Genomic DNA, 21,495 nt, shown 5'->3' on the forward strand with positions numbered 1-21,495 from the left:
GCTTCAATGGATTCCCGAAGGATAAAAGGATTCCAGTAAATACAGAAAAAAAGACAATATTGTCAATAATGTTTATTTTATTCCAAATTTAATTACACTAATAACTAGTTCTAAAAATTTCACTTTCGATCTACACAAATTATTGTCAGTTTGTTTTAAATGAAACACAGTTATCTACAATTTCAATATTAGAAATTTTTTTCAGACTCTTATTAAATCGTTTTATAATTTTTGGATTAGTTTCAACTTCACCCGAATATTTTAGATGTGCATTAATTACCTTTTTTTGAAGTTTATTTAGTGAAATCAGTGTTTTCTTTTCTAAAATTCGAATTATTTGAGCTTGAAAATCAAACTTTCCGGTTGGTTTCAAATCCTCTGTAGATGTTTCTGCTAGAGTATCATTTTTTTCTACTTGTGACTCCATTGAATCAATTTCCTCATGTTTATGTTTGTTTTTTGTCTTTTTTGATTGATCCAGCTCAGTTACTTTACTTGAATTATCCATATCATTGTTTTCTATTTCTTCTTTTATATCAACTTCTCCTTTTTGGTACTCAACCGAATCAATTTCCTGGTCTTGATGTTTGTTTTTCTTCTTTTTCTTTTTAGAGTGATGCACTTCAGTATTACTAATGTCAAGTATGTTATTTGAATTATCATCTATTCCATTGGCTTCTTTATTAACTTCCCCTTTTTGGGTCTCCTCTAAATTAATCTCCTGTTGTTGATCATTGTTTTTCCTTATTTTCTTTTTTGACTGATGTACATCAGTGTCGTTTATATTATTTGAATGATTCAATCCATTGGGTTCTTCTAATTTCTTTTTCTTTTTTTGTGAATGGGTGTTAGTATCATTGTTAAGAGTATTTTCAAAATTTTTTCTTTTCTTAGAATCTTGTTGCTGTTTCCCTTTATTGATTTTGTAGCTTTCTATAATATTCCATACATCTTCAACTACTTTCATATTCACTCTACCCCCAGATGAACTCCTAATAAAATTCTAAAAAAAAATATTCAAATCTAAAATCTAAATCTCTTATAATACTCTTGTAATATCACTCCAATCAATTATGTATACACATTAAAATTTTTCTCAATATATTATTCAGTTTAAAATATTAGGTAGCATACCAAAAATTTCGGCTTTTTTCGAGGAATGTTATTGTAGGAAGAAATAGTGCTCAGCAAACTTCTTTGGGGCGCAGTTAATTTATCGTCTTTGAGAATTGATTTTACCATATCTACCCATGATTCTTGTTTCAATTCACCTTTTTTTACTACTCCATTGGGTAAAGAGCCCTTGGCAGCATATCGCTCTTCTTCTGTTAAACATTTAGTGTGAGCAACATATTCTTCTTCTCTATAATTATAAAAAAACGAATATATATAAGCTACTTTTCAATTTATTAAGCACTTTATGTACGAAATCTATGGGATCAACGCGTATAAGCTTAGCACATAAGAATAAATTGGAACAAACTTCGGTGAGCTTTATGTCAAGTTGCAAATTTTAGAAGATCAGAAATGATTTGTTGCCGTATCCCAAATACAAGGTACTCGATTAATTGATTACAAAATATGAATACTACAGAAGTACATTGCAAATATACTTTTAATTATATTAATAAAGCATATTCTGAACTTGTTTTGGCACTCATTAATGTAAGAGAATTTTTTTGAGCAGCTTCGTTGTTATTCAATTTCAAAAATGAGAGTATAAATCTAAATAAATTCCTACATAATCTCAAATCCCAATTTTTAAACTCGTGAAGCCCAATTATGTATCTTGTGCTTAAGAAGCACGTGGAAAACGCGACCGTATTTGACGCCCAATTTCAAAAACAGCAATTTTAAACATACGTTATATTTTTGCGCACCCACATGCTCCATTGGATGCTCAAATTGTGCATTTTGGAAGCAACTATATTATGTTAAGGGACAATTGAGAAATAAAATATTTCCATTAAATTACTGTGGAAACTAGAATTAAACATTTTACTGCTATTAGATAAACCTCCCAATACTAAAATACGATAGTGGAAAAACTAACCTAAAATCTTTAAAGCAGTCCACACATGTTACTGATTTTACATTTCGACATACAAAGCTGTAGTGTTTTTCAATTCCTTGCTTACGTAAACTTTCACCGCAATGATTGCACGTAAATACAACCATTCTTATATAAATATATAAAGAAATTTATATATAAAATTTTAAGTATAAATATGCACACTATTTCCCCTACTCTTATTTACCATTCAAACACAATTTACACAAATGACAGATTTTATGTACTGTGACAGATTTACTGCGTTCGAATATGTACATCTGATGACTCTGAGTGTTCGGTATCTTTCGGCAATCCACTTTATTTCGATCTCACTACTCAGGTCGCACTCAGCCATTTGAATTTTTAAACACACAGAAAATATTTATTTGCCTCGAATCTTGAAAGAGTTTTCAGGTTTTTTTCGACGTCTCATTGCTGATCAATGTTATAAAGTTGTTTGTACTTATGTGTTTTGTGTATATAAAATAAAATTAACTCAGTATAATACTTACTTATTTTTATCCAGCTTCATTACGAAATAATTGCAAATAAGCATTTAAAAAGTCAATTTGTGTACTTTCATAAGACTCCATATTGTTCTGGCCAGCTGTAATTGTGACGAGAAGAATATTGGGCAGACTAAGAGATCCGTTATTGTCCGGTTTAAAGAGCACATAGCTCATTTAAAATCATAATCATGACATAAATATTAATAATGTAAAATTGTTAAAAAATGTATCCGATAATAAATTGTTGGATGCATTTGAAAGCATTAAAATTGCTAGATGGCCAATTTCTTGGACATTCCGCCAAGGAGGATGTCCTGCTGGAATTAATTTTCGCGGGAGAAGGTTTATTGGTGGAAAAATTAAGTATAAAACTAGTTTTGGTTAACCTCAGATAACAAAGTTATCGTCTTCAAAGCCTGATGTGCCTCAGACAGTGTAATTGTGAATGTTGTGTTCAGTATGAATATCGCCAAACGGTTCCAAAAATTTCAACTTAGTTATTTTATTCTATTCAAAATTTGAATTGAGGTTGTAATTACACGCGATTTTAAAGAAAATATCTTCTAATTACTCACAAGAATTGGATAAGTCAATTTTTACTGATTCTATTCATTTTTTCTAGTCGGCGACCAGAAAATAATTCGAGGGGGCTAAAACTGGCGAATAGGGTGCATGAACCAGCAATTGTCTTCTTCTTCTTGGCCAAATGTGGTCGTTTTGCTTGATTTCTTTGCTTAAACGTTGCATAATACTCGCCGCTGATGGTTTTTTCCTTTTTCAAGATAGTCAATGAAATTTATCCCAAAAATGGATGCCATGCCAAAGAATGAGATGTTTGTTATAAAATTAAAACAATCAAGAATTTAGACAAATATATTTTTTGAAAATTCATACATATATTACACATAATAAAAAAGTACAACAAAATATACAAAATAATCTAATGAACAAACATACAGAAATGAAATATTAAGTCTAATAATTAAAAGATGAATCTAAATCTTTAGGCCACTGAGAAACAATTGGTTGTTAACCTATTTTACAACAAAATATATATAAGTTTTTATTAAATCTCTGCGCATTGACGTACATCACAATCTTTATCTGCTTGAAGTCTTCTTAAGACAGCTTCGATACCCTCGTAATCGTTTCTGGAAGCTTCTATAAATTTTTCTAAAAACAAATAGAGAAGAATCTAAAACTCGAGTCTTATTGAAATCATTTGCGTAGCGCCGGTTAAGAAAAAGACGAAATTACGGTGATGATACCGATTCTGTAGTAGATGTTGAACATCTAATAAAGAAGCCAGAGTGGCAATTAACAAACTAAAAACTTTTTTTTTGACTCAATACTCGAACTTCTTGTTAATTCGAGATGATACTGTATTTAAACAATAGGAAAAAAACTCACCATTTTTATAAATATATTTAGATATGCATCTGGCAACGACTAAACGAATATTGGCCACTGGGTCCCAACTCAAATCTAGCAAATGGGGCATCACTTCTGATATGAATAACTCATAATCTAAGGCATCTTCATTCAACAATTCTATACACAATAAACAGAACGTCTGTCTACGTTTCCATTTTTTCGAATGAGCAAAATTTTCAACTAACTTCATTAATAAATTTGACGTTAAGTTTAGCTCAGACGATGTATACGATATCAATTTTACAACCTAGAAAAAACAAAATTACTTCAAATATACGGTGAATTAATTTTTATAGAAGCAATCGCTTGCATCTATTTCAATTATTAAAGTATTCAGCATAACGAGAAAGCTAACAAAAAAGTACATAACCCAGTGGTTCCTAAACTGACCAATCTGTGAGAAATGTTAGAAATCTTGAATTGTGTGTTGTTATAAAAGTAGCAACAATCTTTTTTAATATTTTTGCTATGTAATAATATATTAACAATTAACTATGAGATAAATTAAAAATGAAATGTAATGCAAAATGGGTAAATTAATCAAGGTGCGCCGCCATGCCATATTTGTACTGAAAGGGGGCGATGGGTTAAGTTTAGAACCTCTGACATAACCTATAAAGCCTATATACCACGTTAGGACAAATACTTGCCAACCAAGGATAGTTAGGTAGATAAGAGTTTAATTAAAATTATCGTTTTGTTTTTAATAAAGTAATTCATCCTATTTTTTAATTACATATCGAATGTTTCTTGATAATACTTACCAATGCTAAAGCTGCCTGTCTGACAGCCGCAACTTTATCACTTAACAAATCCATGGAAATTCCGAAAATATGCTTCGCAACATCTTTCGGCTTGAACAAATCCATTGCTTTTAATAATTGGTTAGCTAATTTCTCCCTAAATCTCCAGTTCCATTCGTTGTCGGTCTGTAAGAACTCCGAAAACCTCGGAAGATATGTATTCCTTTTAGGCGCATCGATTAATTTCAAAAAAGCCGCTAGATGTCTCAATATACCTAATTTATAAAAAAAATTTTTGAATATCGCACATATTAGTACGAATAGATTATGAAATTTTGGACTTTGTTACAAAGGGCAAAAATGGTAATGAACAGTTTGCAATTTCAAATTCTTTTATGGTTCATTTTATTCTTTCTAGATCCGAATATTTTTTATGACCTTCCTCGTTTTCTCTGCAGCATTTTTGTCATCAAATATTTAAACATTCTCTAAACATGTTCCATGCATTCAACTTGTCCTCCATTCTTTAATCTCAAATTCATTATCTGTCCTCATCCAGCCCTCTTTTGTGTTCTCCATCGGCCATCTCTAATAACTATGTTCTGATTTTCAGTTCTAATTATTTTATTCCATTTTCTTCTAATACATCTCTATATGCTGAGCATAAAGATACCCACAGGGCTCTTCCTAATGTAATATGGTGGCCGTAATTATCACACGCACAATGAAGGACCTGCAGATTCTATTGAATCTACCATGGAATGTGTTTAGATGTCGAGTGCGAGGGACTGGACAGGAAAGAAGCGTAGCGACTTGAACTATCAGCTAACGAGATATAGGAAAAAAAGAAATCAGAAAAATATAGGTCCCGACCTGAATTAATACTAAAACGGGAATTTGGGTGGTACAATCGGTAGGTTTGGTGTTATGATATCTAGGGGTTCATGATTGTTTTGTTGTTATTCAATTGTAAAAGCTGAAGAGATTCCTCACCTATTCTTACTTCATCAAGATCTTTGAGGAAACCTTCGAACAATTGAGTTAAACTGTTGGTGGCAATTTCAGGTCCTAGAATGATGGCCAATTCGTGTAGGCTACTAGCTACTGTCCTTCTAACTTTATATTGCATGTTCCCGGCTAAAGAAAATACGGTATCTTTGAGCAAGTGCCAATTAGAACGACCCAATGTTAAAACTACTGCCGGTAAAAATTGCGCGCAATAGTAAGCCACTTCATCTTCGACGTTAAGCGATAATATCGGGTATGTCATTGATATAAAACGGTCTATTAAAATTTGAGGAACTATTGTTTGTTCTGGTTCTTCATTTGCAGCGGTATCTTTAGATTCCTGGCCTAAAATTATTATTGTGATTAATAAATATGGTACTTAATAAAAATTAAAATGTTTACCTTTATTCTGTTCGTCTATATCTTCCAATGATATAGTTGAATTGTTGTTATCGGTCGTATTGTTCAAAGTTGAATTATTTTGTGAAGTAACCTGAAAAGAAAAAAAAACTATTATACAATCCCGTTGGTATGTAATATGAGTAAAAAGGAATGTGTTTCGGTACACCTGTGGTGGAATGGATATGGATTAGAACAAAATTTATAAATTCAAAAAAACTCATCCCGAATTACAGTGAAACCTGGTTTAAACACTCATTGAAATACCTCTGTTCTGGGAATTTTATTTAATTTTCGATAATTTCTTCTTGAACATCCTTTTATGAGTTATTATTGGAACACCACAGTGGAAAGTCATCCGACAAACTGCGCCGAAATCAAGTCTATAGAATTTTTCAAAATAATAAGGAAATGTGTTATCAGTTTATGGGCAAAAAAAATTATTTGACATGGATAAAGTAGCTAGAAGAAATATACCAAATGATTAAAAGTGCTCTAGAATTTAGGAGTAAGCCGATTGTTAATCATTTTTCTGGTAGTAATGGATATTTGGAGGGCTTTAAGAGTAGGAGTGTTGTAGTTAATGAAATACAGGGTTATTATCATTTGATTAGAAGCAACAATATGTGTTAAACATAAAGGAACAATAGTACATCTTATAGCATTATGTTCAAAATGTACACTTCCAGTCAAAATACAAACATCCCCTAGAAGTCTAATATTTCCATTTTTGTTTCTTTTAATTTGATATTTATATCGTTAACTTTTTTTTATATTAACTTTTTATCCAACCTAATGACTATTTCATTTTAAATAATACCATAGACGACAAGAACCTTACATTACAAACAATTTAACACCCTGTATCTCATTAACGACATACTTGTTTATAGGAACCTTTCGTTATAAAATGGAGTGACAAAGTGACTGCTAAATATTTTAGATTACTTAGGAAACATCCTGTAGAATAAAATCGAAAGAAATGTGTTTACGAATAATGTATGAAATTGTGTTGTTTCATTCAACACAATTAAAGAAATAAACTAATTTGATTGGTATTGTCAACGTAAAGCTAAACATACACAGCCTTATGGGGGTATTCTGATCTTGAAATTTTAAAAAATCGATTTTTTTGTATATTTTCAAAGTTTAAACCTGTATCTAACGCGTCTGCCTTGGATTTAAAAAGAACAAAAAAAGGGAGGGAAGAAAAAAATTGATATTTCATGTCAACGCCATTTTGTGAAATTCCTTTTACAGATTAAAAATTTTGCAATTTTTTAGTTCCAGATCACGACAAGGGCTGGAATCGTGGGAATCAGGGGTGCACCGTTTTTTTGTAGCCCCCACTTAACCGACCTTTTTTTACTTTTTTTATATTCTTAAAAAGTTAGTTTCAAGGCTTCTAGACCAAAATACCCCCTTCAATTAGTTGCACAAAAATAATAGCTTCTCAATTAATACAGTGACAAATGAAAAAAAAAATGAATTAAAAAAAAACGTTCACAATATCAACGTCAAAATACACCTATAAAACTTCGAAATACTTACGGTAGCAAAAATATTTCAAAATATGGGATATTGTGCTGAACCAAAATAAATTAGCTACACTGAGAAGCTTACGCGAATGAGAAAAGCAGATCGTAGCGATTTGTACTTCAACGAATGAAAAAATTTAAAAAACTCATCCCTTTAAAACAATTACAACTTTTTCAAACCAATAACATTCACAAATTTCTTAATAATGTACAATCAACTGAATAATAATAATTAATTTAATTCAACCACATTAGAATAACGATGTAATGTCAAAAGTTGCTTCGAAATTCCCTGGTTCCGGTCTGAAGTTATTCCTAACCTAAGTTTCCTTTTCATTTTATTCGGCGCTATTTCTAGCCCAGTATCCGTGTATATGCTGTCTGACAAAAATTAGGTAATAAGAAACGATACGTTATTGGAGGGTGAAATAAGGAACACTTTATTCCACTTAAGTATATGGTTAACACATTCTAGTGGTAAGATGATAATAGACACAAGAGGTTGTATCTCTGTCTTGGTCACATTCTTGTAGTGTTGTCTAATTGTAAATAGGAAATTATTATGTCAGAACATCAGTGACTATGGGTCAATAAAAATCTTTCTCCAGATCAAAATGCGTTTCACTTGTGATTAGACGATAGCCCAAAAAGCAGAATTGGACATTTTTGGATCAAAATACACATATATATTCTTTTTGATAGCCAAGCGGTCTTGAAGGTCCAGAATGCAAGTCCAAGCTAACGTAGGAGTGTAAATAAATCCTAAGCACTACCAAGCAGGTTATACCAGGTAATGAGGAAGCAGGTAGGCTTGCCAAAAGGGGCAGGAGCCCCTTTTGGCAAGGATCATATTTTGTACCAGAGCTTCATGCGATATTATTGGAGAAACACTTTGTGCATTCGTTTCGCTATTTCTAGCGATTACATCGGTCATTGTCCGGTAATTATTCAAATGTGAGTGAATTATTTTTTTCTAAAGTTGAAATTTTCTTATCCGATCGCCTCTAACAAAATAATTTAAAAATGTATAAAAACGAATTTTAAAAGGTGTGATTAAAATATAAATAATGATACTTACTCGAGCATCTCCAGTACCATCGGCAACTAATATACTATAATCCCCAGCGGTAACTATGTTCGGATCTAAAGGCAACTCGGGACTTATATACCAATAATTGTGTGAGTAAAATAAATGCAAATCATCTTGTATCGTACCGTTATTATTGATATTTACCTTAATGTCGTTGTCGCGTATGTCTTTATTTTCTTCTTTACAGACATTCGAATTTAATTGACACAGTTCTTTATCATTACTATTTAAATTTTTACTATTTTCTATATTTAAATCCGTATTATTTACACATAGTTTAATATTTTGTTTATCATCTTTTAACTCTTTGTTAATAATTTCACTAGTATCACATTCTGTTTTAGACGATATCACATTATTTGGTTCTTCTAAAATATCTTTTATGTTTATTAAATTTTCGATATAATTATCGCCGCTTTTAGTTTCTTGCAACTTGTTCGAATCTCCTGCAGTAACGTCTGATCCATTCGCGATTAGCTCCTCAGTATCTACATCGTAATCGTCGTAGTATGCGAAAAAATTGAATTTCTCCGTACTAAGTAAAGCCACTCGTTCAGTCATGGTGAGTGTAGGAACGCTAAAAAGAAAAATCGTCGATTAATTTAATATATTTTCGATGAAAAATTCTACTTACAAATATTCCCTGCCTGCTCCATCAATCAAAACCAAGTCTCCGTTACTATTATATTCCATCATTGTGATGGGCGGATTAGCAAAAGTCGATATGAAATGTCCCAACGATTGGAAAGCCGATACTCTAACCCATCGACAATCGTCTTGGAGTAAAACAGCAAAAGCGGGGGCCAATTTCGTTGTTCTCGTGGTGTACGTACAAGCACACGACACATACGTAACTACATATGCGCAAGATTTTCTCACCAACCAGGTTTCATCTACACACAATGTTAAATATTGGGGCAACTAAAACAAAACATAATTATATCAATCAATAAATCACCTACAACGTGAACATAAATATAACATAAAATAAATAAAAATCTATTTAAAATCACAAAAAATAGTTTTTCCTTTAGCAATTTTAGTTTAGAGATTTCTGGAATTTATGATTTTTTAATCTATTTTCTAAATTCTGTGATGTTTTTCCTATGTTAGAATGTCAGTGACAGTGAGTAAATAAAGATCTTTCGCCAGATTAAAATGCGTTTCACTGGTGATTAGAAGATAGGAGCAGGATTAGATATTTTCAATCACAAAAAATAGTTTTTACTTTATGCCCGATAAAATGAGTAGCTTTGGCAGTTTTATTTTCGAGATATCTTGAATTGTTTATTTTTTAATCCATTTTCTAAATTCTGTTATGTTTGTCCTATGTTAACAGCGTTACAATCACTACGAGATACTTGAAGTTTTTGAAATATTTTGGGAATGGGTTGAAAATTTGAGGGGATCTTTGAATGATGACTGCAACTATGCCAACTGCACTTTTGGAAACTTTACACTAAAAAAACAGTATCCAACAAATTATATATTAATTTAAAATGTTAGAAGAGGGGAAATTTTGAAAAAAATTGCATTAACTCAGTCCAGTCAAAAAAAATATTTATCAAATAATGCTGTGCTAATAGACTTGTAAATATTATTCAGAGTTGCTGCAAATTTTTAATTTTAGCAACCCTTTCTTACATTTTTTGTGTAGTGTCCAAAAATGTGTAATTTACGTAAATCATAGAAGTCTGAAAGGGCAAAACAAATAACAAAGTTCAAAAAAGTATGAGATATTGAAGAGCCCAAATGTGTTTGTAATTTTTAATACAATAAGAAAAAAATTTTTACTTACATCACGAAATTTGAGTTTAAAAGTTAATAGACATATATTCAAGTTTTATGCAGAAAAAAATAATTCAACGGCATAATCAGCTAGTCTAGTGAACCTCTCAAAATGACCATATTGTTTCTTGTACTTACCAAAATTTTTTCAACGGATTCTCTACTGACGACTGCGCAAAAGTGTCCAAAATACGCGGCGCATACTTTACGTATATAAGACTTCGAACTGGAACATAATTCGGCGAAACGGCCGAGGAATACTCGTTCGGTGACATCCCGACCAAGTAACGGTGCCAATTTGCTCATTAACTGGAAAAAAAAACCAAATAAAAATATGGGGTGAAAAGTGTGATGTGCTTCCATATTATTGCGATTTGTGAAATATAAGCCAAACTATTTGAAATGATGCTAACTTTTGCTCTAAATTAATTTTTGATTTATGTTCGTTTTATCTTTTAAATATTCATGTTAAACTGTTAAGTTCGTACTGAAAGATCAGCTTTGAGTATCAAATTAAACTCCATTTTGTAAAATAGTCGTACATGTTATAAAAAAATTGTCTTTTATAAACATCTTACAATGAAAAGCACAAAACAGATCAAGTAAAACCACTACTAAATGAGCAGCAGAAAAATATTGATGAAGATGAGCTGAAGAACATACGAGTTGGACTTTTAATTAATGGGGGATACAATGTAGAGACGAGATTCGTTAATAGTAAAGTTATTCACAAAAAACACCTCGATAACCCAATTTTTTACATTTCTAGTAGACTAAATTAATTAAAAATGTGGCTTGAGATGAAAAAGGTAGAATAATACCAAAACGATATACGTTTTGTTTACATCCTAATTTTGAGTAAGTCTATAAAAAAAATAGTAAACCAAAACAATGATCAGTGCGTGAATACCCCGGGCGAAACGCGGCGCTGCATCGTTATTGTACAAATTAGTGACACCATAATATACCACAAATAAAAAACGGCGTGGGAAGGCAAGCGCCGCATCGCTGAAGAAACTGTTAGATCATGTGTACTACAGGTACGGCATCGTAACAGATTGTTGACATAAGTAAAAAGCTTCGTTTTAATGCTAGCGAAAAAAAAATTATTGTAAACACACAAAAACAATGATCAGCACGTGTATACCCCGAGCATCGTAAGAGATTGTTGAAATTACCAAACAGCTCCGTTTAATACTAGCGAAAAGAAAATGATTGCGAATATTTATAAAAATGGTGACGTTATTTCCAAAACAACTGCAAATATTTCGGGATTTCGAGTGTTCAAGCTCAATTTCATCCGATGAGGAATAAGAAAATGTTTATCGAGGTAAAAACTGTAGACTTTATTTCAATATTAATATTTGATTTCTGCATTCGCTGTTAGCAATAAGATGCAATATGTAAATAAAAATATTTAAACGAATGTGTCCCATATTTTGGCACATTCCAAACTTTACGTTCATATTGTATATTTTTGTAATAATTATTTATAATTCATATAATTAATCTGATGTGTAAAACCGCAAAATAATACGAAGTGTGGTCCTGGCGTTTTCGACCCTGATCACGTGCACTATGCGTGAATGTTTTGGTTTACTATTTTTCTTCGATCTATAATGCCGTGTAATGTAATTAAGTTTTCTACGTATTTTTTTGACATAGGACGTTTATACTGTCACATCATTGTATGACGCGCGTTTCGATAACCAAATTATTGTCTTCAGGGATTGAAAGTCAACTTTTGCGATTAGTCTAACGGTATAATAGTGGGGTGTTTAATACCAACACACTTTTCAGCGAATACCCCAAGGATACATCAGATAGTTTCGGAAATTAAGCACTAATATTTTCCAAATTTTTATATAAAACGTATATTTCTCTAATCGTTAATGAAAAATGTGACAGGTGTAATAAAAAATTAATATTAGACTGAACATAATGTCTGAGCGTTTCAAAAACAAAGTTATTGTTTTTAGAGACTATTAACTTGACCTACCCATATATACTTACCCTTTGTCCCATTAAACTATTAATTATTTAAAAAGCTCACCACTTTCAATTGCATCAAACAATTAACTGGTGAATACATTTTTACATAATAGTTCATAGTTTAAATGAGCTAAGTGCTCTTTCAACCTGACATAAATAAAAACAGGACGTGTCTACAGAAGACCTAAAAGACGTATACATAATACATGGCTTCTGGAGGAGGTTCCCAGATGGTTTGGGCGGATATTACAATTGAAGCGAAAACAGAGTTGGTTTTCATTGAAACTGGCGGTGGAGCGGGGGTATTAAAGCAGGACCGATACATAGAAAAAATTGTAAGGAATCACGATTGACTAAAACTTCATACTAATGCAGTATAATATCAATCCGTATGGATTGGCCAGCGCGTAGTCCTGATTTAAATCCTAGCGAGCATTTATGTGATGAACTTAAAAGTCCAGGCTAGAAATCTTGAGCAAGCCTCGAAATCGGAACACAAAACGGCGCTCAATGAAAAATGGGATAGCATAGAAAAAGATTTGTAAAGAAACTTATTCGATCAATTATAAAACGATTGGTAACTGTTATTAGGACCAAGAGAGGGGACACTAAATATGAAAAAAAAATAACTCAGTATGCTAAAATCAGAAAAAGAATGAAAGCTACAGATTTTTTGACCGCGTCGATTTTTTTCCTCACGAGTGTATTTATGAACTTTCCCTGTTCTGTTGTAATATATTATTGAAGCTAAAATTCCGCGGGAGCTCCGAGTATTTTTTGTAACATCTGTTTTTTTATAGAAGCAACTTCTAAAAAAGGACTTCTAATCTAGAGATTACAAAAATTCGAAGGCGAGAGTCTAGCAGTCGTAAGTGAGTTAACAATTTGACGGCATAATGAATACTAGGACTGAATACAGAAGAATATATAATACTGTTCAGATACCTTTCTAGATATCGCTCAGGTATATGATAAAGTCTAGTACAACGGACTGTCAGGAGGTTATGCGGTTGGTCATTCCTTATTTTATACAGTAGTCCATTATACCAGACTTTATCGGATACCTTGGCGATGTCTAAAAAGGTATAATCTAATTGTTGACTGACTTACGTCTGCTTTATATATAAGACTTAATCAGGAACCTTCGAATTCTTGAAATCTCTAGATTGCCATAAATCGACGAAAATATTTTTTAGAAGTTGCCTCTATAAAAAAAATAAATGGACAGATGTTACAAAATAAAATAATTTAAAATAAATGAGTACTTTATTCAATAAAACTATTTTTTGGTTGCAATTATAGGTAGCGATAAGCGTTCATTAAAAGATTAGTGCCCTAGGGTCAATTATAACTGAGCTTCAACAGTCTGCAGGTGATTGCAAGTTGACATAGACACAAGTAGCTCAAGTTTACACCGGCAGTGAGTTGTAATGTAGAAGTAATTGACAAGACGCGCAATCGGTTCTTATTTCAAAATTGACCCACATATAAAGTAACAGTTCAACATGAATCATAGTTTTATTTGGTTAATTACAAAAAAAACGAAAAACAATGTTTACATAATAATCAACTCACATAATGTTGATAATTCTTCTCGATCTTCATACGTTGTAAAAATTGCACTCTTACGCTCATCAAAGCTGGCTGTGATATGAAATTGAAAAAACATTTCACATCCAGTTGATGAGCGAAAGCATACAACAACCAGTGTGCCCCCCAGGACAAACAGAACCGGAACATAACTTCGAATCTGATTGTGTTATAAATGTTGCATCGCTCATCAAAGCTGGCTGTGATACGAGTCGAATATCCGTTTCACAACCACTTGATGAGCGGCGCGGCACTTCATTACTACATGACAGAATTTTTACCTGGAAAACTTAAAAATAGTTTTAATTATAATAATTAACTAACCTAACCACTTTCATAGAATTTCTTTTGGGTATTATGCAACATATGAAATTTTTTTTAAAAATTTTTAATTATTTTAAATTAAAAATGTAAAAATACCAAGACTAAGATGGTTTGGATATATACTAAGGCGATTCGTTGAAAATAATTATAAAGTAGATACCAACAGAAAAAAAGAGACTGAAATCTAGCTGAGAAGATCAAATTAACAAAACATTTTTTTGTAATTTCTCAATGTTTGGAGTACATTCATTGGTTGAGCATATCCCATAACTCTAAAATTGATCCGAAACGCGTTGATAACTTTACGGGTGATTTTTAGACCTGACTGGGTACAAAAAGAAAACAAGTAAGTACCATCTGGGCGTCTCTTATTATTCTTTGGACTAAGAGAGAACAAGCAGTTAAACCGTAGAAAAAAGTCTGAAGTATGGTCACTGTAATAACCAAGCCAAAAAGGGCAAAGCACCAGGACATAAAGTGAAAAAAAGTCCCCCCGATGATTGACAAATAAAAATTATTTCAACAAAATATAAGAAAGAAGACAGCCAAGAATGTAACAAACGATTCACTTAGGTGAAATATATGGCAGAAGTAAAAAAAATTTAAACACATTAGAAGATACTCTGTTCTGATTTGGACCCAACAAAGGAAAACCAGAAGCAATATTTTATAATGATATACATAATAAGAAAAAAATTACACTTTGGTTTCATTGATCTAGCAAAAGCCTGCGAAATAATAGAGACCTACTAAAGGCAAAACAACCCGAAGAAAAAAATCAACTAAGGGCATGGGGATAGAAAAATTAAAACATTTTTAGACAGATCAGCAAATAAAGTAGGTGTTGTCTGTGTTCGAAATTTAGTTTCAAGTATTGAGAACAAAAAACTGCCAAGTTTTATGAACAAGATATTTCGATTGAAAGAAAGTCAAGATCAGGCAAAGAAGCAAAGAAATGTCAAAAAGGAAAAGAGAATCATTGGTTAAAGAGACTTATGGAAAACTGAGTCAGTTTGCGAAAAATTAAAAATCAATGAGAAATTTGTAAACAACATTCTAAAGAGATAAAATACAAATTAATAATTTGGAGAAATAAAATGTACCTCAAAGGATCAAAGGATTTATATTGTTCAATAACAAAAAGCAATTAATTTAACATCGTAAGTAATAAAATATTTCATTTATAATAATTACAAAATCAATACCTTTCACCATATTATTTAAAAGGAATTTGAGCTGAAAATGAGGGTAATAACCACCAAAACAAGAATTCTGACACCGGCTTGATTAATTGTATAAATGGAACTGGACACATCGAGTTCCCCAGGCTTTCTAGTTAAATATGTCAACCACCATGAATATCCTCGTGGAATAAAAATTACATTTACATTATACTTCCTTCTATTATCCAAAAGAGTGAATAACTTTTTTTATTTGCATAAAAAAGTCAATGAGTACTGAATTATGATTTTTAAATTTACCCCTTAGCATCGTTATTACCTACAAAAAAAATTTATGAAAACCCTGTAATATGCAAGAAAATAATGTTTTGAAATTGTTATCCATATGCAATAAAATCTGGCAACAAAGCAGGCCAGAGAAATTAACATCTCGGCTTAAACTCCAATCAAAAATATAGTGCATATTACCCAGTATAAAAATAAAAAATTGTAAATATTTTTTCCTATATAAAATTTTAAAAATTAACAATCTATATAGACGATACAAAAAATGAACATTGGGGGGAAAAAAAGGAATAACAACATACGGGACCAATGGGACAGAGTCATTCAAACATACACCATAAGAGTACCAGAAGGATTGAAAACTTAAGGCAACAAGATTAAATTTAGTAAAAGGCTTTAAGATGTGGAAAATAGATTATTGAAAACAAAATTTTTCAACTTCTGAATCATTTGATTATCAACAGTTACATATGAATTGCAAATGTATAAAAGAAGCCAAATAAAATGAGAAGGTACCACCGAATCACTCGAATATCAATGATTTGTGTCACAGGAGGTACTGTTGAACCAAATAAATAAGCAAGACCGGGAAACATACAATGAAGTTGCTCAAAACTATGGTCTAAATATGAGCAGATAAATATGAAAAAAAAGGGCTTGGGTATCAGTGATTAAATCGCAAGCCCCTGTTAATGATCTAAATACCTTTCATTAAATGATTTTATATTAGGCTAGTGGTTGAAGCGATATTGACAACAGGATTTGCTTAAACACAAAAATGAACATGTGCAATAGCATTATCCAAAGTTTTCAGTTATGAAACTGATTCAAAACATTTTAACAATAAAAAGTTATAGAGAAGTGAATACAACAAACTGTTTTAGACAAAATTGCTCAGAACAAACTGCATTTAGAATAATATAAGTAAATAGTTGATCCAAAATATGAAGGTGTATGAAAAACTGGAACAAAAGTGTAAAAGAAATGAGAGAAAAATTAGAAAAATATAAAGTATTGATAGTTGTTGTTGATTATATCAATACTGCAACTCGTCAAAATGGCTGTGATACCATTAATTTAAGGTTTCACAACCAAATTGACTTGCTACAACATTAACAAATTCTTCTTTCTTCATGTGTTGATTGTACCTTCCACCCAGCTCATCAAAGTGGCTGTGATATCCATCCGAAATAAAGATTTCACAACCAAATTGACGGAAAGGTAAAAGGAATGTATCCGCAATTGTTTTCCTCTTCATTTTTTGTCTTGTAGAATATTAAATTCAACATTGCTCATCAAAGCTGGCTGTGATAGAATCGAAAAATCTAAAACTGCCAACTCTGATGAGTAACGGCAAATTAAAAAAGAAATTGTAGTCGCACTAGTAATGTCTACATGAAAGACAAGGTAGTGAGACAATAAATATATGAACATCTCACTACCCATGTCTTTCATAAAGCCAATACGAAAGTGTCGCACTAATACAATAATATATTAATTTTTCGAATAACAAAACAAAATACATAAATTTAAGTGTAAAATTAATAAATTGTATCTAAAATTATATCATTATTGAATGAAATGGATATTTTTTATGTAGCACCAAGTAAATAGCAAATTAATTGTGAAATATGTAACTGTACTTTTATTACTTTCACAATAAAATGTCACAATATTGGCATTCCTTATAATATGTTTCTGAATATAAAAAGGTGCGAATAAATAAACATTATCAGGGGACAAACTAATTGAAAGTATAATTTTGATAACAAAATATTTATATTAAAACATGATTCAATGTTTGTCTTTTACCATCAATAATTACAAGTTAAAAATGCCACCTGTTTAGATGTGAAACATTACTAAGAACTAATAAATTTTTTATATAAAAACAAATATTTCCAAGTAATTTATGAATAGTTAAAAATCAAATTTGCCCAGTCTTAATTAAATGATTACTTACATCTACAGCAGTGATTTGTACCTCTGCGGCCGTTTGTGATTTTGTAAGCGCCAAAATTGTGGGGCATATTTGTATTTCGGCTTGAAGTTTTGATATAAAACGTTGTTCTATCAGTTGAATAAGGGTGGAAGTGATATCGTAACATCCTAAATTTCTTACTAGCAACGGAATGAGATAATCTCCTACAACATTCTTGAATGCAGTCACTCGAGTTGAGCATGCTAGTGCTTGTGCGGCAATATGTGGTATTTGCTCTAGTAATTCAGCCCTCAAGATCGATTCTAAAATGGAAAAGCGACGTTATTAATATATCAAATATATTATCACTATTTAAAGAAATAATTAACACTTTTGATAGAAAAAGTCGGAGTGTATTGAGGTATACGGTTTTAATCACCCCACTAAACGGCACCACGAAAAAAGCGGCAAACGTAGAAGCACGCGGTTTGCCTCCATTTTGATTTCAGCCCAAAATATTCTTGCAGGTTAACCGGAAACGCTTTCTACAAACTAGATAGAAATATTGTACGTTTCGCACCAAAAAACTAATCACGACTTACCCTACATGCTAATCTTTAATTTTGCACTAATTATATAAAAAACAAATTGATATTTTCTTGAAATTCTTTAAAAAAATCACAAGCGCAAACACGAAGCGTTCACACAGCCATGCCGATCTCGTCTACTTGATGGCATTGCCGCAGCAAGGCGCTAGCTTCGCGGCGGCAAGTAGAGATCGTTGAACGCTCTTGTAGTACGCGCCTGTCACACCGTTTCACCTTATTTCATTCAACTTTGCGCAGCACCGCCCAATGTCTGGAGCGTCCTTCCTACAACATTCAGTTTGCGTTCACTTACCATAGTGGAATTCGTTTCAAATGCCAATTTCACGAGATTAACGAATTTCTGTTAACACCAAACATTGTTTTATTTATTCAAACGATATACGAAGAACGGTTAATAATTACGAGCATGAATCAATTATTCACAAGAACGATTAAGAATAATGTGATTAATTTAGTTATTAAAATGACTAGTATGATACTCGTGCTTTCTAAGAATTTTAATAAGCGTACAAATATTTTTTCCATGGTAATAACGCTACTCATTTTACCGAAAATAGACCAACCATTTCACAGGAAAAAGAAACATGAGTGGAGATAAATTGTAGGTGCTTACTAATACAGCAGGAAATTTCAATTAGAATATTGAAATAAATTATATTACGCTTATATTATCATTGACGGGTTTAACATAATACAAAAAAGGTTATACATTCAACATTAAAGGATTATACATTCAAAATTAAATTAAAAAGTAGGTACAATAAACACGTAAGATGCTCAAATTGAAATTCCCGCCGAAAATGGAGGTAACCTCTATGTCATTGATATATAGAGAGACATAGTTGCCGTTGTAGTATAGAGGATTAACGAATTAGAAAAAGACATAGATACCCTAGAATTTGAATGTCTGACATAGGCGCCTGCAGATGTTTTTGCATTCGTCTGGGATATAATTTCAGAACGAACATTTCGTTTTATAAATATAATCAAACTTGAATTTTGAAACTTTCTTAAAAAAAACATCGCATATGAATTTAATTAGAGAATTGTCGATGTTTCAATGACCTAGTAAAGTTAATTTCTGTATTCGCCGCAACGCACTAAACCTCTTTAAGAAGAGTGCAATGACATCATTGGGGGGTCCGTCTCGGAGCAGATGTGTGGTGCGTTTATAAATTTAGTCTATAGAAAAATATCAGACCTAAAACTAGGAACTTTAAGTAACGGAAAGGTGACTACCAAATAAAAACGCAACGGAAATAAAATTTTGAACTAAAATATTTCATTCCAATTATAGTAAGGGGGATAAGAATAAGTTTTAGAAGTTTTTTTACGAAAAGAATAATTCTTCCAACCCTTAGATTTTTTTTTAAACGGATAAGTCTCTTGATAAAATTTTTACAATGTATACGAGGGTTGGCTGAAAATTTCTCGACCTAACAAAGAAACAAGACAGTTTTTTCCATAATCATTTTTACTTTTCTTTCATATGCGTATTTTTTCTAAAATTTTCTTGATACTCAACAACAAAATTCTCAACTCGACTCAATTATACGATTGTCAAACAAAATGTAAGCGTGCAAAATGGTAGAAAATTTAATGAAAACCCCTCAACGAATGTGCAAATATATTTTCCAACTTATATTGATAATTGGTAATATCTTCATGTTGAGGTTGAGGAACTCACGTAGACCATGCACCACCCCACGAACGGGCTCTGCTTTTGTAAATTAACATAATTCATTCACAGTGTTAAATTCTAAATATTTGTTATTTCGTCATTATACACAATAAATTCTAATAAAGATGTCGGTGGTACAGAGTTTCAAGTTATTTCTTATCCAAGAAAAATTTTTCGTAAACGGGAATCCGCCCGTTGGGTTGGTTTCAAATCTTTACCAAATCACACACTAGATCAGAGGTGTCAAATTCAATTTTGCAGAGGGCCATATATTGAAAATAAAAAAAATGACCTAACTTAACCAACCGTATCGCTTCGATTACTCGACTCAATTGACTCACGTCGCACTCGTTTTATATGGTCAAGGAAAGTTCTAGTCTAGACTCGAAGATTCTATCGTTCTCGACAAAAATAACAGGATATTTCCGCTTGCTGCTAAGAGATGGCGATACTGTCTTTTTTTCTCGCTTGTCTAGGCACCCGCTGCTCTTGAAATTACTTATAAACATTCGTAGACTTTAGACTACGAGTATTAAAACATCCCTAGAGGAATCGAATGAAGTCTAAAAGTTCTAAAAAAACATGATTCTTCTTTCTGTGACGCATTGAGATCGCGGGCCTTATTGATACGGCCCGTGGGCCGAATCTTTGAGATGACTGCACTAGGAGATTGCATCTAAAAGGATTTTTAGCGTCTGGATTAGTCACCGAATTCGCAGGATTTGTCTCCCTCTTTTCGAAACCGAGCAATTCGCTACGAGGGACGCATAAAAGGTACTGAAGAACATCCCAGCCGAGGTTTACGAAAAGTATATGGAAAATTAAGCATCGGTATGCTTGTATTGGCCCGGGAGGCTAATAAATTCGGGTCAAATTTCTATGTTAGTATGTCCAGAATTTTTTATTTAAAAATTCGATATTAACTGAAAAATCCCAATGAAAATTGTAGGATTTTGTCCAACTAATGATACAATAATCTTTTCAGGGAAGCTGCTACCAGGCGACGTCGAAAATTTTCACCAGTAACGAACTTATAAGTATTTTTTTTTTCTCCAACTGATATTCATACGGAAGACGCGCTACTCCACCTTTCCTACAAGATATTGGGGTGTCTGCGTCTAAATTTATCTCAACACTTGGACATAAATAGTGTTATTCCTTGGAATCCGCGAGGGCTCACGTCATCGTTGCCAAACAATGTAGTACGAAACATTTTTTTAAGGGGTCATAATTTTGATCTCTCCCCAATTTTTTTCTAATCATTTTTACCATAAGATACATATTTCAGTTCCTTTATAATTTATTTTTTATATAAATGATATGATCGAAGTCCCCAAAACTAAACACAAGG

The 21,495-nt window shown here is 32.0% G+C and overlaps 2 protein-coding genes across 6 annotated transcripts in view; both read right to left on the reverse strand.

Annotated features, from left to right (window-relative positions):
- Window positions 1-59: 59 nt before the first annotated feature.
- Window positions 60-2,298, reverse strand: LOC130900855 (cell growth-regulating nucleolar protein). The gene is made up of 3 exons (XM_057811764.1): window positions 2,054-2,298; window positions 1,135-1,363; window positions 60-1,003 (listed from the first exon to the last, which is right to left on the reverse strand). Exons 1-3 carry the CDS (start codon window positions 2,176-2,178, stop codon window positions 146-148), a joined length of 1,212 nt encoding a protein of 403 aa, XP_057667747.1. The 5' UTR covers window positions 2,179-2,298; the 3' UTR covers window positions 60-145.
- A 1,123-nt stretch (window positions 2,299-3,421) lies between these two features.
- Window positions 3,422-21,495, reverse strand: part of LOC130902077 (serine/threonine-protein phosphatase 4 regulatory subunit 1-like) — a 94,247-nt gene continuing 76,173 nt past the window's right edge. For 3 of the 5 annotated variants that reach the window (XM_057813885.1, XM_057813887.1, XM_057813889.1), the window contains 9 exons: window positions 17,898-18,178; window positions 10,701-10,871; window positions 9,409-9,695; window positions 8,763-9,351; window positions 6,150-6,240; window positions 5,733-6,092; window positions 4,761-5,014; window positions 3,973-4,243; window positions 3,422-3,735 (listed from right to left, as the gene is read on the reverse strand). In XM_057813885.1, the coding sequence (XP_057669868.1) occupies window positions 3,629-3,735; window positions 3,973-4,243; window positions 4,761-5,014; window positions 5,733-6,092; window positions 6,150-6,240; window positions 8,763-9,351; window positions 9,409-9,695; window positions 10,701-10,871; window positions 17,898-18,178 (2,411 nt within the window). In that variant the 3' untranslated portion in view covers window positions 3,422-3,628. Of the gene's footprint in view, window positions 3,736-3,972; window positions 4,244-4,760; window positions 5,015-5,732; window positions 6,093-6,149; window positions 6,241-8,762; window positions 9,352-9,408; window positions 9,696-10,700; window positions 10,872-17,897; window positions 18,179-18,457; window positions 18,585-21,495 lie in introns of those variants that run through there. The other 2 variants (XM_057813890.1, XM_057813886.1) reach the window with 2 other exon arrangements.

Source organism: Diorhabda carinulata, chromosome X, assembly GCF_026250575.1.
Source record: "Diorhabda carinulata isolate Delta chromosome X, icDioCari1.1, whole genome shotgun sequence".
Taxonomy (NCBI): domain Eukaryota; kingdom Metazoa; phylum Arthropoda; class Insecta; order Coleoptera; family Chrysomelidae; genus Diorhabda; species Diorhabda carinulata.